General features: G+C 47.6%; 1 protein-coding gene across 1 annotated transcript in view; it reads right to left on the bottom strand.

Moving 5' to 3' along the window:
* The window catches only part of LOC118796093 (glypican-5-like), a 114419-nt gene that overhangs the window by 23547 nt on the left and 75573 nt on the right, over positions 1 to 15299 (bottom strand). Inside the window, exon 8 of the mRNA XM_036554924.1 lies at positions 570 to 705. Coding sequence (XP_036410817.1) covers positions 570 to 705 — 136 coding nt within the window. The remainder of the gene's footprint in view (positions 1 to 569; positions 706 to 15299) is intronic.

Raw genomic sequence — 15299 nt, 5'->3', positions numbered from 1 at the left:
GCTAATATTATAATGATGAATTTGGTTCTCCCCTCTGACCCCTTGGGTCAGCGCCACTGACCTTGGTAGAGGCTGTAAGAGGGCAAGAAGCACAGAATGGACAGGACAGCCGCAGTACCTGTTAGCTGTGTGTGTGTGTGTGTGTGTGTGTGCGTGTGTGTGTGTGGAGGGGGAGAGTATGAGGTGGTGGGAGAAGAGGATTATGACTGACAGAGAGCAGAGCAGGATCTAAGAAGCGAGGATAAGAGATATGAAGACTTGGGTGTGAGGACTGAGGAAGACAAGCAGAAAGATGCAGAGTGAGGATTCGAGTGAGAACAGAAGGGGTTGTGAGGTGAGGACTGGCCTTGAGGTGCAGCAATATTTTGAGAGTAAACAGTAGCTCATTAAGGGAAAGGGTGTAAGGATGGAGGAATGAAGACAGGTGGTAAAAGAGTGAGGAGTAGGGGTGAAGGGGTGTGGAGGAGATGGTTTGAGTGGTGAAGAGTGGTATAGCTAGTGGCAAAGGTGAGCAGCAGGCTGAGGGAGGGTGTTGAGCAGAGTGTGAGGAACAGCAGAGGTGGACTCACGGGCCTGGACGGTCCCCTCCCCCGAGCCCTGGCAGCCATCCTCATCGTCGCAGTCGGCACTGCCCTCCACTGTCCCGCTGCCGATGTCCGCCCACGCCCCCCGGGTCCCCCATCCGGGTGAGCTGTCCTCCATCTCCTACAGCGCAGACACAGGGCGGCGAGGTTACCCCAAACAGGCAAGGTAGACAGAAACATTACTGCACAGAGCTTATCCCAAACAGGTGAGACCATGACCTCACAGGCTAATTCTGAGATGAAATCCACACAGTAGCGTGTGGTGCAACAGCTGGACTAGTCTAAGCTTTCAACCCTGGTATGGACAGGGCATTTGTGCCTTAAATTAATGTCCTCTACCTCAAAGGCTTGGGTGCAGAAAATCCAACAGTATAAATATGTTAAGGAAATTGTAAGAAACAAAATGACAATAGTAATGCTTGGGAGTGCTAGAGCATGACGGCTCTGATTTATGAAAGGAAAGGTCGAAGCACAGGGACGGGATCTGGCGCGTCCAGAAGCGGGAATTCACCAGCACCTTGTGAGGTGCCCTGAGGACGTTTCCTTGGAAACCTGTGCTGCTCGAAACGGGTCGACCGCGCCTTTCTGTCCTGTCACTCCTCATCTGTGAGCCCATCTGTGCGGGGCTAACAGGAGGCTAAGCGAAACAGCGCCTGGGCGCGACCTCCGTTTTGCGCAGACAGCGGCGGCCGCGGCGTCACCTTCAGCATGATGGGGCGCCGCATCCCGACACCTCCCGCGTTCGAGACGCGCGGGGAAGCCAGAGGGGCTTTTAAATAAAACACACCGTGACCATTAAACCCACAGCCCAGCACCGGAGCGCCCCCACGGTTCACGTCCCCAGCTCCCGTGGAGCAACAAGCAGCTTAAAACCAGGAAGCGGCAACAGGGGGGTGGGGGGCGGGGGTAGTCACGGACCGCGAGCAGGCACAGACCGGTGGAGCGCAACCGGATAACGAACGTAAGGTCGCGGTAACGAACAGCAAAGGTCTCCCGAGGATAATGCTTTGGGGGGAGGGAGGCTTCTTCCAGTTTGCAGAGGGATAAAACATTGTCTTTCTCCCGCTGTCTCTTGATTGCTATGAAAATGTAGCCTATTGTTATATGACAGCTTTCTTTTTTCCTGGATGCTCTTGTATATACTGCAATACCACGATCCTGTCATGCTGAATTAGTCTGACTGTTCTACCATAGGATTAGTTTTAAAAACAGATTCTATGCATTTTTTGTCCACCTGCCAGTTCATTGCTAGGATGTATCACCAGTGTTAGAATGGCAGTTTCTCTCAGGCTATACCAGGATGTGTAAATGATATTCAGAGACATGGTGGTGAATGTAAAAGCTCAGAGATTGCCTTCTGAAACCACTGCATCCCAAAAATCAATGGGGGCCAGATGCACTTTGCCAGTGTGTTTCTCCTGTTAAGTATAGTCTAATGAAGACCAGTGTGTTTTTCTCCTGTTAGACGCAGCCCAATGAAGACCAGCGCGATTATCTAATGTTAAGACTAACCCAATGAAGACCCATGTGTCTCTCCTGTTAAGTATAGCCTAATGAAGTGTGTTTCTCCTGTTAGGTCTAACCCAATGAAGACCAGTATGTTTCTCCTGCTACGTTTATCCCAATGAAGACCAATGTACTTCTCCTCCCTGACTGCAGTAGTGTGAGCACTGGGCTGTCCAATTCAGCCTGGATGGTTTCAGTTTTCAGTTTACTACCCAGCTCAAAAAAAAAGTACATTATAGTACATTACAGTACATGACCTCATTTATTGTCAATATCATATCGGGATGGTATGCCCTGCTCGGTTTTCACATTACCTTGTGATGCTCTCAGTTTATTGAAGTGACTCATGGTTAAGTGCCTTGCTCAATTGTACAGACCGCAGCATCCCACATGGGGTTCAAACCTGCAACCCTGTAGCCACAGTCCATTCCCCTCACCACCAACTTCAAAGAAAGTGACCACATAGCAGAACCACTAAGCTAATAAATAATGTACAGCGGTGTAATAAGCGTACAATGAGGCAGGGTTTGCATTGTGAACAGTGTCAGCAGATATGGGCATCTCCTAAAGATATTAATCACATAATGTGCTATAATGGAATAAGAGATGAGGTCTAATGCTGACCTTGATGGAGTTCAATGTTTAAAATCACCGTGTACATTCAGGGAGGAAACATAGATAAAAACATAGATAAAAATATTAGGATGGGGCACAAAAATGGTGTGTGTGTGTGTGTGTGAGAGAGAGAGAGAGAGAGAGAGAGAGAGAGAGAGTGTGTGTGTGTGTGTGTGTCCATGTTTTCACCCTGTAGTGAGTACTATTCATAACCAATGCAAGTTCAAATTTATTAAATAATTAGAAGATGCAGGTGAAGAACACCTGCATTGCCTTATTGCAAGTAGAAAGTGAGTTGGATATCATCTCATTGTGGTGTGACGTGAGGCTTATCACTGAAAGATTTGATGTGCAATTAATTGAACAAAAAGTGAGTATTTCATGATATTGAACATGCTCTGCAAGCTTTCTCAACACTTTAAAGCTAAGTAAAGTGAGCGCAAAGTGCATATCTAATCAAGTTCTTACCACATTTCAATAACGGGTTTTACAAATGTTGACCACAAGATAACCAAAAAGCTACCTCAGGGTCCATTTTACCAGATCCTCAGGAGAACCTGTACAGTCACCATCCGAAAGACTTACCAGAATTTTATTTTTCGGTAAATTACATTACATTATTGGCATTTAGCAGATACTCTTATCCAGAGTGACTTATTTCAAATACAGGTCTTTACAATGTTATCCATTTATACAGCTGGATATTTACAGAGGCAATGGTGGGTTAAGTACCTTACCCAAGGGTACAGCAGCAGTGGTCCCATGGGGATTTAACCAGCAACCTTTCAGCCCTGCCCCCTTCTAATCTATACATCACGCCATGCAGAAGCTTTAATGTGTTTCTCAGCAAAAAGCAGGGCAGGTGAGAACATTACAACAGGCTGAAAGAGACAAAGTCGCAAGATGGCAGCTCCCCGGCCTTGGGCGAACTGCCTAGGAGAGATTAGGGCTTGTTTTCAAAGTGCAGTCTGCTCCTCTGATGTTCCTCAGGTGTGCGATGTCTGCTTTCCATTTCATAATACCTGCCCTCGCTGGTTCTCTCCCACGCCTTATTGGAGGAATGCTTTCTCTGGTTTCTTGGGGTGGTTTAGTTTTCTATCTCCCTCTCGCTTTCATCATTCTGAGCTTCAGCAAACAGTCTGCAATATAATGCTGCTTGTCACGGTTTTCACTGCAATTGCAGAAAGGAGCAGGATGAAAGGATATTGCGGTTAACTGGAGAGACTCCTCTGCCACAGTCTGGGCTTCACTGCCTCAGATCTTCTCCTACCAGCCCAAAAAAGGGGTCATAACTAATTAACCCCCTCACCCATTCCCTAGCACGTCTGACCTGCAGTCTTAAAGTGACCAAGTCTTGTATATCTATTTCAAACTGAGAGACTGAGGACTGCCCGAAATCTAGGAAACATGCAAGCTCATGTCTGGAGCTTTCAGCTAGTTGAGACTGAACCATACACACATAGAGGTTTGAAAAGAGGGATGCCTTCTCCAACTCAGGCACAAGGTTTCCACTGTAGGGGAGAGCCTCTAAGGAGGCGCATGTTGCAGTAAGCCCTACAACAAGCACTGTCAATCATGCGGGGAAGACAAAAGACAGACAGACAGACAGACACAATACAGACACAAAATGACAGAAACCTGCAGATGAACTACCGACAGAATGACAGATGCACAGACCAAAAGGGTGGTTAAAGATGATGAGTGACGACAGCAGTCCCCTCCCCTTCCCCTGATATCCACACAGGCAACAGATGCAGACGTATGCACCGATAGCCGCAGGCTAACAGTTTCATTCCGTAGAGCAAATATTGTGCTTTCATAAAGAATTCTGGGATGTCTCGCTTCAGAGGTTTCGCATCAGTCGCGTACAAAGGCAGAGTTTACACTTTCTTCATCCTCTTTTCCTCCTCCTCTCTGCCCCAGCTCGCGTTTCTGAAGAGTGTGCTGGGATGCTGCGGCCCTAAGTCAATCTAACCACAGTATGTTTAAAGGACTGCTGGACACTCCAATATTCAATAGCATAATGCTTTCCAGTCAAGGCATATTTAATTAAATCACTTGATCAATCAGCCCCAATGGAATACGGAGTTTAAGGCCCAAATGAAGGGGGATGGGGGAAAAGAGATTCGATTAGTACAGTCAATAGGTTAACGGTAGCAAAGACCTCCATGCGTGTTCAGTCCATTTATTTTTTATCGAGAATGTTTATGGCAACTTGGATAAATCTCTCACAGAAGCATGCTTTTTGCAGCACAAGCAGAGGTATCTACAACCCAAAGGATTTTTAACAGTGGAACAGGGGGAGCTAATGTGGGCTTTACTCCTCATACTGAAATATTTGGAGCAGTGGTCAATAATGGATACCAATAAGAATAATGGTTCGAATGGGACGTCCACTGCACACACTACAACAGTGAAATATTTACACTGCAAGCAGACATCTCAGGACTCCCAGCGGTTGACTAGCTCATTCATGGATCGTTGCTGTTTGGAGATCGCTGTTCCCTTTTTTTCAGTGAAATCCTATGATCCTCAAAAGATCAGTAGGTTCAGAAATACCACACAACTGGGAAGCAGAGCCCTGAGAAAACATGTTTGTTTTGTACAGAGCATCAAAAATGAACACAATTAAAGCACTTTGGCTGGTAGAAAAACTGCCTTTCACTGTGAACTAGGCACTCTGTCAATACTGTGATAAGACCATTAACAATTAATTATGTAAAGCAACCAAATTAAATGTCTTACTTAATAACCATGTTCACGAGTTAATGAATGAACGTTCGGCTGCAGCAGAACACTGTGCAGCAACATTTACCCAGATTACCAAAAGGGTATTAAATAATTACTGAAGGAGCTAAAATGATATTTAATCTCAATGAGTCTGGCCCAATCAGGTTTGGGCTCCTCAATTAGAGGCCCAATAAAGATTCAATAAGGAGCTGCCTCTGTGGAGACCACGGTATCTTGTTGCAGTCTGACGGCGGGCCTCGGGCGGCTCTCTGTTTGTTCGCCGCCTCTCTTTCAACTCCGCTAATTCGAAAGCGCGGCTGCGGCAGCCGCCGTTTTGAAGCAAAATTGATGCTAATCTCCGTCATGGGATTCGCGCCGCAAAAGTGACTGCCGCGTTCCGACGCTGAGTGCGGGCTGCCAAAAGCGGCCTCCGCTGCAGACTGAGTGCTATTTCCGCACGGCGTGGTCATCAAACTTCCGATGCCTCCCAAGGTCACGCCCAGGCTAGTCAGTCTATAGCTATGTTTAGCTCGCTCGCTCTCGCTCTCTCGCTCTCTCTCTCTCTCTCTCTCTCTCTCTCTCACTCTCTCTCTCTCTCTTCCTCTGGGTGCCAGAGAAAGTCTGTTGTAAATGGTCTCCGGCCTCTCGTGTCCTTGCTCATCCCCGGCGCCCACACTGTCCATCTGAGGAGGGAATGGGGCCAGACGCGTCCAGCATTATATTTATTACTTATTTGCTTAGCAGATGTCCTTACCCAGGGTGCCTTATATAGCTCACATTGTCACACTGCTCCTATTTATGTGGCGGGAGTGTGCTGTACAGTTTGCCAGAAAGCACGGTGACAGTGGGTGACATGGGAATCGAACCTGCAGTGGGCCGGTTACAGTCCCAGGAACTTCAACACAATGTTACGTGGCTACCCAAGGATGAAGTGGATGATTGGTTGGAGCCACATGGATGTGGAGGAGACTAGGAAGGGGACAGGGACTGGATAGGGAGGTGTTAGGGTCACCGACAGCATACGTAAGGAGGCCTCTCCCTCTTCTATCCAGCTGCTAAGAGCTCACCGCCTGAAGACACTTGAATAGAAAGCCGGGTAGAGAAGCTGATTTTCAGTCAGCTCCCCCTCTCTCTTTCTCCCTCTATCTCACTGGCTCCCCCCTCCTCCAGGACGCCTGAATCCAGGCTGAACTGCGATACCAGGGACCTGCGCTGTGTGCCAATGAGTTCTCTTCCTCAAATCTCCCAGGCGGCACTGGCTCCAGGGCCCTCTCTCCGCTGAGGCCTGGCCTTGTAACAGAGATCAGAGCCCTCAGGAGGACGGCAATGATAAGCAGACCTGCCGCTCGCCACCTTGCGCACCACGCATGCTGAACCACATGATAAAGCAGAGTACAGGATTACTGGCCACCCCGTGCTACACAGGAACATAAGCTTTCTGAGAAAGAGTGAACAGAGCTTTGGATTCACACTTACTTCAACCAGTTTCTCTGTAAAGGAACACTGCCTGGTTTCTGGGGGCTTTCCTACTCTCATGCAGGGCTACTCTGGCCCTTTACAGTCACGGTATCTGTAGGGCTACTCTGCTCCGATACTGCAGAGCCACAGCGTCTACAGGGCTACCCCACACCAGTACTGGAGTGCCATAGTGTCTGTAGTGCTTTACGATAGCCAGACAATTAACGTTCAACAAATAACTGTCTTCACTTGACTACCTCAGCTTCCCTCTTTTGAGTTTCAAGAGTCAAGACAGAGTGTGTAAGATGTGCTGCAGTCCTGCTCCTCAGCTCCCGCCCCGACCGTAACCTGAAACTCACACACCTTGGAAGGAGAGACGCAGCACAGGTAGGTTCTCACACTCTGAGCCAAGCACAGCATCGGCAGATGGTGCCCAGACGTGTCTGTCTCTAATCCCTGGCAGTCGAGGCAGCTTTCAAATTGTGAGAACCGTGGCCGCCGTTCCAGGACTTCCACCTTTCTTTGCACAAGAGGGTATGGCCCCGTGGACCTCTGAGGACCACAGACCTCCCGTCAGTGGCATTATCCCACAGGCCGTACTTTTCTCAGTTACTGCACATTACTACGGTTTATTGTCTCTGGTGCACAGGGCATGCGCAGACACAGATAGAGATACTTTCACCTCTGCACAACTGTTTTCAAAAACTGCCTTTGAGTCATATTAGTGGCCTTTAAGTTGCAAAACATATGTACTCTAGTAAGAGCTCAATCCCAGTTGCCAAATACATTCTGAATAAAAAACCGCAGGTCTTTTTTTTTTATGTGAGTGCGGTTGTTTGCTACTGCTGTCCCATTGATTGTACTGTTGGATTCCAGATGTCTGCTCTGCGCTGTTGTGCTGCACAAATATGGTATTCTTTCATGCTGTTATGCTATTCTTTGTATTGACTGATTTTTTTAATGATTTTCTGCGGAACTAATATCCTGATTGGAAGACGAATCAGTGTGCCATTGTGATGCGATGCCATTGGCTGGAAGTTGTGATACGGGCGTGGTTAATCCTCTGGGTGGGATGTCCCCAGGTCTTCCGCAGCATGCTCCCGTCTTATCCAATACGCCCAGCTGTCACGAAGCTCGCCGGGTCCAGCTCCGCCCCCCGGCTTAAGAGCTGTGCGCCGCACCCGTTACAGGCGGCACGTGGGACGGGAAAGACGTACCGCGCGCTCCCACCCCACAAATATGGGCTTGCGGAGGGACAGAGAGCCCATTGTGCTCTTCATGGGAACAGGGGCGCGCTCTTGGTGTTGCACAAGGGTGTGAGATGAGACGAGAATCCTCCCTTTATCTCCCTGCCAGTCTCCATGTGGAGGCCTTTGTGGGCTCTGCACTGCAGCACATGTGACCGTTTTTCTCACAGGGCTGAGGGGTTCCCTGAGCCCAGTCGGACCCCAAACCCACCCACCCATCCGCTCCCCCTTCGGCACACCGCGACCATGCTGGGGGCGAAAGACAGTACCCTGGTAAGGGTTTTTTAAAAGAAGGGAAGTGAGGATGGGAAAAACAAGCCAACATTTTTTAAAGCAGCAGGCCTCTGGCATCCGATGCCAAATTATGCCATTCTTTCCATAATGTTGTCATTGTGAGGCTGATTCGGCTCACCGAGACTAAAGTGGAACATCTATATCCCATTTATGGGCCTGAACCGAGGACACCATTCGCTACCAAGGTCGCTGGTATGCGGTACACAGATTTCTCTTCTGTTGTCTTGTGAATCCTATTCACGGTGAATCCCGGTTGCCGGGAGACACCAAATCGCGCTTCACGTTTGTCTGGCCCCCTATCGAGTGGTGTTGCAGGGCAAGAGCACAGAGGGGCCCTGATTAGCCTAGCGACGGGGTCCCAAACACATTCCTACTTTATTGGAAATGGAGGGGAGAAAAAAAAAAGCACAATTTGTCCCCGAACAGCCTGGCGGAGACCTGCCCGACGCTTCGAACAAGGACAGACAGAAGAAAAGGGGCTTCCCACCTCTCGCGTCTGGGAACAGGATCACGACTCCGCGCCCCGAGCCAAATCGCGCATGAAGACATCCCTGAGTCACTGCTTTTATTGCAACAGCATGGATCTGCGGTTTCTCGCTGTGAGTTTTTCATTTCGTTTGCATCCCCCTCTCTCCCTCGGTCCCCGCGCTGTTCTGCCGGACCCGTGACGGACTGCTGTGATTCCTTTCCCAGCTGCCCGTGCCGCGGTGTGAATCAGGGAGAGGTGAACAGAACCCGCGTCTCACGGGCCTGATCCGAGCCCCGTCTCCGATGATCTCAACGCCGTCACCTCATCCATGAGGCCCACGCGTGGGACAGCCGGAGCGCAGCCAATGACGAAAGCCCACCAAAAATAGAAGCGGCAGACAGAAAAAGGAAGGGAAAAAAACAACAACCATTTGGGGTTTTTTGCTGTCAAAGTCCAAAGAAGCCTGTCACTCCTGTCTTCACTTCCTGTGTTGGACTCTTTCCTCTGGCCTTCGCACCCCTCCGCCCCGGCAGACCAATCGGTGGGGAGACCTCATTTCCCTTGTGTGAACTGAAAACATCCACACCAGAGCCCTGACAATGCAATCAACAGGAGGGGCCTTGTACTCAGCACATGGCAGCATTTTTTCCATGGCCACGGACCATGCTTGTTCTCCTAGGGGGGAGCCAGGGAAGCCCACTGCTCTAGCCATAATTAAATTTCTTGTTTGGCACCTTGGATTAATTTTATATAATGCTCAGGAAGTCAACAAAGGAGTGTTAATACAAGGGAGGAAAAAGCGGGCTACCTCTGCTGTCAGATCCTCTGAATAACGTATTGCATTCAGATGTGTCCCACAGCACTGCCTGGTAATTAATTTCTGTAAGTACGCGATAATTGCTGGCTGAGGAGTTTCTGACAAGCCCAAAGCATTCCTCCGCGTTTGTGTTTGCATGCGTGTATGGGTGTGCAGGGGTGTATGAGTGCAATACCTCCGATCCCAAATCATCTGGCCCATTTCTGTCAAGGCCAGGTCTGCTTATGGCTGACGTGAATGAAAAACACTTGAAACTGCAGTGTCTCTGGCTAAAACCAAGGCAGATCTTCAGTCCTAACGATCACAGACGGCACAGAAAACACCAGGATCAGACGGCAGCCAAACGCAGCATCAGCTAGGGTCCAGGTGGATGGAAATCTATACTGTCTCAATACTAAAGGGGTCTCACTGCCAGATCTGAAGCACTCTCACCTCAGGAGCACGCTGAATTATTATCATTGTCTTACTGCCATCTTGCTTGGTTTCCATAATGCAAATTTATTGTTCTGTTTGCGGCATTTGACCTTACTTCCTTTTTGTTTTCCGTTTTGAAGACCCTCTGGTGTACTTTATGCCTACTCAGTCCTACAGTTATGATGGTCACATGTTAATGCAGCCGTGCACATAAACTGCTGTCTGACAGTGAGTTAAGCTTTCACTGTAGAACTACACACCAACTAAAAAACAGGTAACCCTGGGAAATATGTGCACTTGGCTGATACAGACTGAAATAGGCAGCAGCCTTGAATGTATTTGGAGCTGCACAGGCGGTCAGTCTGTCAGTCAGTAAGGGATGCTTCCCTTTCTAAGGCTGCTTTCAGTGGTTGCACCCAGTAATCAACGTTACGCGTCAACCAGTCAATATAAATCAACTGCCCCATTGGTATAGTGCATCCAGCATCTGGGGATGTGAAGTACTGAGTGCCATCAAACAGTATTATAATATCCCAAATTCCTGTGTGTATTGTAATTTAAGATGCAAATAATAAAAAGGACCTGGAATATTGACTCTTCACCAAGCTACACATTTCACTGATTTGAAACAGTTCAGAGCAAGTCCCTCAGCCCGCAGCACAGTGTGGCCTTTTGATATAGAATACTGTGGGGAGGTCACCGAGGGCCAGCTGTCAGCGCCCTCCTGGGTGTCTTCTGTTCACACGTCTGACCATAGCATTGATGGGGGTCCTCTGCTGGTTACAGTTCAAGTTCCTCCAGAGGGTGCGAGCTGTCTGCCTGAATCAGCTCAAGCAAGGAAGAGCCACATATATATATGTGTTGTTTTTTTTTTAATTGTTATTAATAACTGAAACAATGGATAGTGAGAATGTTTTGTTGAGGAAGCGCCCATATGAATAACTGGGATGACAGACATTAACACCTCTTCCCTTGCTCATGGTTTCACTTCACTCCCTTCCTTAGGGTGGAGGCTGGAGGGGAAGCATCTCCAAGCTAGAGGCACCATCCTCCCAGTTGTGGCAGTCGCTAGGCATGGACATGAAGACGTATTCATTCATATCATAATCAAAGCTACAGTGACAGGCAGGTATTTGGCTCCTGCTTCTCCAAGGAAGGGACATACTCGGCATGGCCAGCTTTATTATAAGATTATTATAAGATAGCCTGTTCATTTAGCATTAGATTTGATTTTCCATTTCAAGTCATAAGGGGCGTTTTCCAGGCTTTGCTCAGTCGCTGGGTGGGAACTCATTATTCAATGCTTTCAACAGCAGGAATGATTACTCTTAACTGGATCATTCCCCTCGACCAGAAAAAAATCCATACCCACCCAAACCCTGAACCGTCAGCTGGGTGAGTGTCATGAGAAACAAATGCAGCTAACGAAACATTCAGTGTCACAATCAAAAGGGAAGAGTCCAAAGACTAATGCTAACGAACCATGAGCACAGGCAAGATTATGCTTTTCAACCTGCTACACACATACATTAGAACTACATGAACAGAATGTTTCTTCTGCACGCTTTGCTACTGCTGCTAAACTGGCACCTGTCCAAAACACGAATACGTATACTTGATTTGTGAATGAAAAACAGGTTCCCACAGCAAACAGTACAGAGACAAAGAGCTGAAAAGTTGTGTTAGTGAATGGGGTTCCCTTTATCAAAAATAATTACTTCCCTGCCTCACAAGCTTATCGGCTTGAAACAGCGCTCAGTGTCATTTAACAGCTAACTGACACAATTTGGACGTTCAGCCAAGTGAAAGTAGCTTGAGCAGACAATGAACTGGCAGGCTATCGTCATATGCTGACTTCCACTAAAAACAAAGCCGTTTGCTATGGTTATTCATACAGTTGTGTTTTAATAGTGATGACCAGAATACCTTTAAAAACATTTTGTTTTACCCTTTATTATCTAAATCTGTCATGCTGTTGTGACTATTGTTTGCCCAATGCCTTTAGATAAAAAAAAATCACTCTGACTGACTACTGCAACCTAGCATTGCGGCTGGCTACTTTAGAATAAAGCAAATTTATGTTACATTACACCAAAGACAATGCATCCCTCTGGGAACCTAATGATATCAACGTAACGCAATGAAATGGATCTTTTAAAATTAAGTTACACATAAAGAACTGGACACCGAGTCATAGTGAATTAAATCTTTCTCGGAGCATACTGTACATCTTAGCATTTCACTGGCGGTTATGAAAAGGTGGATTTAGCATTTAGCAGGGCCACAAACAGAGCCAGAGACAATAAATACAGTCAGAAATTAAGTACACATCTCATCATTCGTGGGCTTCGCCCGTCTGATTCTCTGGAATTAATGCAGTCACATCGAATTCAGTTTCCATCCTTTATCTGATAAAAAATCCAGAAGTCAGCTTCTCGCTTGATGGGAAGCAGGCTCGCTACAGCTTCAGAAAAAAAAAAAAGTCTGGTTTTAATGGACAAATAAAAGCTCTCTCTGAAGAACAGATAGGCCTTTGTGCATCTCCACCCAAAAACAGCTGCGAGAATGGCCTGCAATCAAGATTCCTCTTTTTAAATATTTACAATTCACATTAGACGCGTTTATGGCATGCTGAGGGAAAAGGCTGGTGCGAAGCAGCAGTAGTCCACAGAGGCCCATAGATTAACCTTCATTTCACTGCAAAGCACATCTTAAGTTACATTTTATAGTAAATCAATTAGAGGTTTCGGAATTCGGGATCTTCACTTGCAGTCCTGAACCACACCCACCGCACAGAGCAGCACTGTACCCAGACTGGTGGATAAGGCTCATTTATATTTCTGGGGCGGCTTTGCGCTTAGAAATTCTATGTAATGTTGCTCACTTGTGGTAACCCCGCACATCCTGCAAACTTCATTCCGGTGCTGTGGAAGTGCTGTAGAATACAGATTTGTCAGTTGAGGGGATTCGCAGGTTTAAGCGCTGTGTGTTGAGCGATCACAGTGCCCACGCCCTCAACAATAATGTGAAAATATTCTTGGGAAACAGACAGGTTTTAACTGCCGTGCAGCTTCACAGTTAAAGTCATTTAAATCCATTTGTTTAAATCCTTTGGCATACAGTTCTGGTGTAATATCGTTCTCCTGACTTGTAGATGTTTGTACATATGAATGCGTATATGGCCGTGTGTGTGTGTGTGTGTGTGTGAGTGAGTGCACGCGTGTGCTCTTGATAATTCTGCAGAGAAACTAAACTGTTTGACACAGCCATTGAGTCACGCCCTAGCCTTATCTACAGCGAACACTAAAGCTCTGGGGGGTTTCGCTAAATATTTCATACCTGACGGCAAATAGGGGGAGAACCCTCTCTTAAATGTCAGCAAGATTGCTGCACCCTCCTGGGTTTCCATGACGACAAAACCTCCCCCCCCTCCCCCCCCACCCCCGAATGTCGTGCAAGGGGGGAGGTAGCAGGTGTCACTCAAACAAGGGAGCAGCGATCTGTCACTGACTGAATGCAAGTGGAGCATATAGGACAAGAGAATGGAGTGAACAAGAGGGAAGAAGAGAGGGAGTGAGAGAGAGAGAGGAGTGATGGCTGATGACGTTTAAGGACACAGTGAACTGGGCTTGACCAGTTATGTACCATGAGACGACTGCACACAGGTGGTGTTCCATATCGCGGCAGACACGCAATGAGCAGACCTAGCACAGGAGCTGCTTCAGTTCTGAGTGCAACAGGGAGATGGAGAGAGAAAGAGAGATGTGGCCGACACACTGTCTGGGCAGCCGAAGTGAGCGGCAGGAACTTAATCTGTCCCCGTTTGTCTCCAGAACGGGTCTCCAGGGAGTCTGGGAAGTGGCTTTTTTATTCAGGGCCTATTCAGGTTTAATCGCATTTGCATGACAAAAAGTATCACTTTAAAGTAGCTTGTGTCATCTCCATTTTTCTGGCAATCCATTGCCGACCCTGTGGCTTTATGCTATTGATCTTTGATGTGTCTCTCTGAATGGTCAGCTTGGAAAGACTCCAATTAGAGTAAACGATGCTAGGAGGGTATATTAGTCCTGCACATTCACTCCTTATCACTCCGAAAGAGAAAGGGGCCAACGCGGCTAAGAAGACCCATCAACGCAGCGAGAAATATCCTTTTGAATAATATACAGAAAACATCACGAAAATGTCAAATTTCAAATAAGCTAAAATGTATAAAATGAAAGGTGTGGCTGAGCTTCACCTCAGAAGCGTGTCAGCCTGTAGTGAAGGGCGAGAGCAGTCACCCCACCCGGCCTCGAACCCGGGTCTACGGGGTACCAAACATGCGACTTTGACCGCGACGCCAAAGAGCAAAGTCACATGTTTGGTACCCCGTAGACCCGGGTTCGAGGCCAGGTGGGGTGACTGCTCTCATCCTTCACTACACAGCCTCCTTGTTTGTCTGTCAACTGCCTTTCCTGAGTTTGGTGCAGCTTTCAGATTCAGCTTTAAAAAGGTGAATCCAGTCAGGTTTTTTGCCTGGTTTGTAATGAGAATGTAGGATATTAACATGCATTGACACCACTTGCTTCTGCTGTCTCTTAGTCAGGTAAAACTGTGAGGATGACCAGCATCCAGGTCATCTCAGTCAGAACATGCTGACAGAGACAGAGAGCCAAACTGTTAACAATATAGGAGCACTGCTGTGTGTGTGTGTGTGTGTGTGTGTGTGTGTGTGGGCGCTGTGCTAGAGTGAGCTGACAGGACAGCTCTGTCTGGTCTATGATGTTTGGTCTGCACTGAGCTGTGTGGTGTGTGTCTACACGTATGCCTTTGCGTGTGGTTGGCTTGTGTTTGACTGTGATCCGCGTGGGTGATCTGCTTCTGGCAGTTGACATGTGTAAGATTAACTCCAGCAACCGCATTCCACTGGTCACAGACTCACAATGTCCCCTCATAATTTGCCCGACAGACATCCAGAATGCACAAAACAGTCCCGGGCTCGTCCCTGTCCTCATGAGACCAATCACACCATTTTGCTCCTGAGCTCAAACAGTTTCACCCCCAGGCCAGATCTGAAGGTGAGCACCCCAAAGTGTTTGGTCAGAGAGATTTCGATTAGGTTTGAAATTAGCTACTGTCATGGAAGATTGAAGGTTTTCAAACAGTCACCTTGAGATGACTGGCAC

This window comes from Megalops cyprinoides, chromosome 20 (genome assembly GCF_013368585.1).
Source record: "Megalops cyprinoides isolate fMegCyp1 chromosome 20, fMegCyp1.pri, whole genome shotgun sequence".
NCBI classification, from domain to species: domain Eukaryota; kingdom Metazoa; phylum Chordata; class Actinopteri; order Elopiformes; family Megalopidae; genus Megalops; species Megalops cyprinoides.
The sequence above is the reverse complement of the archived record's forward strand: the minus strand, read 5'-3'. Positions and strand labels throughout refer to the sequence as shown.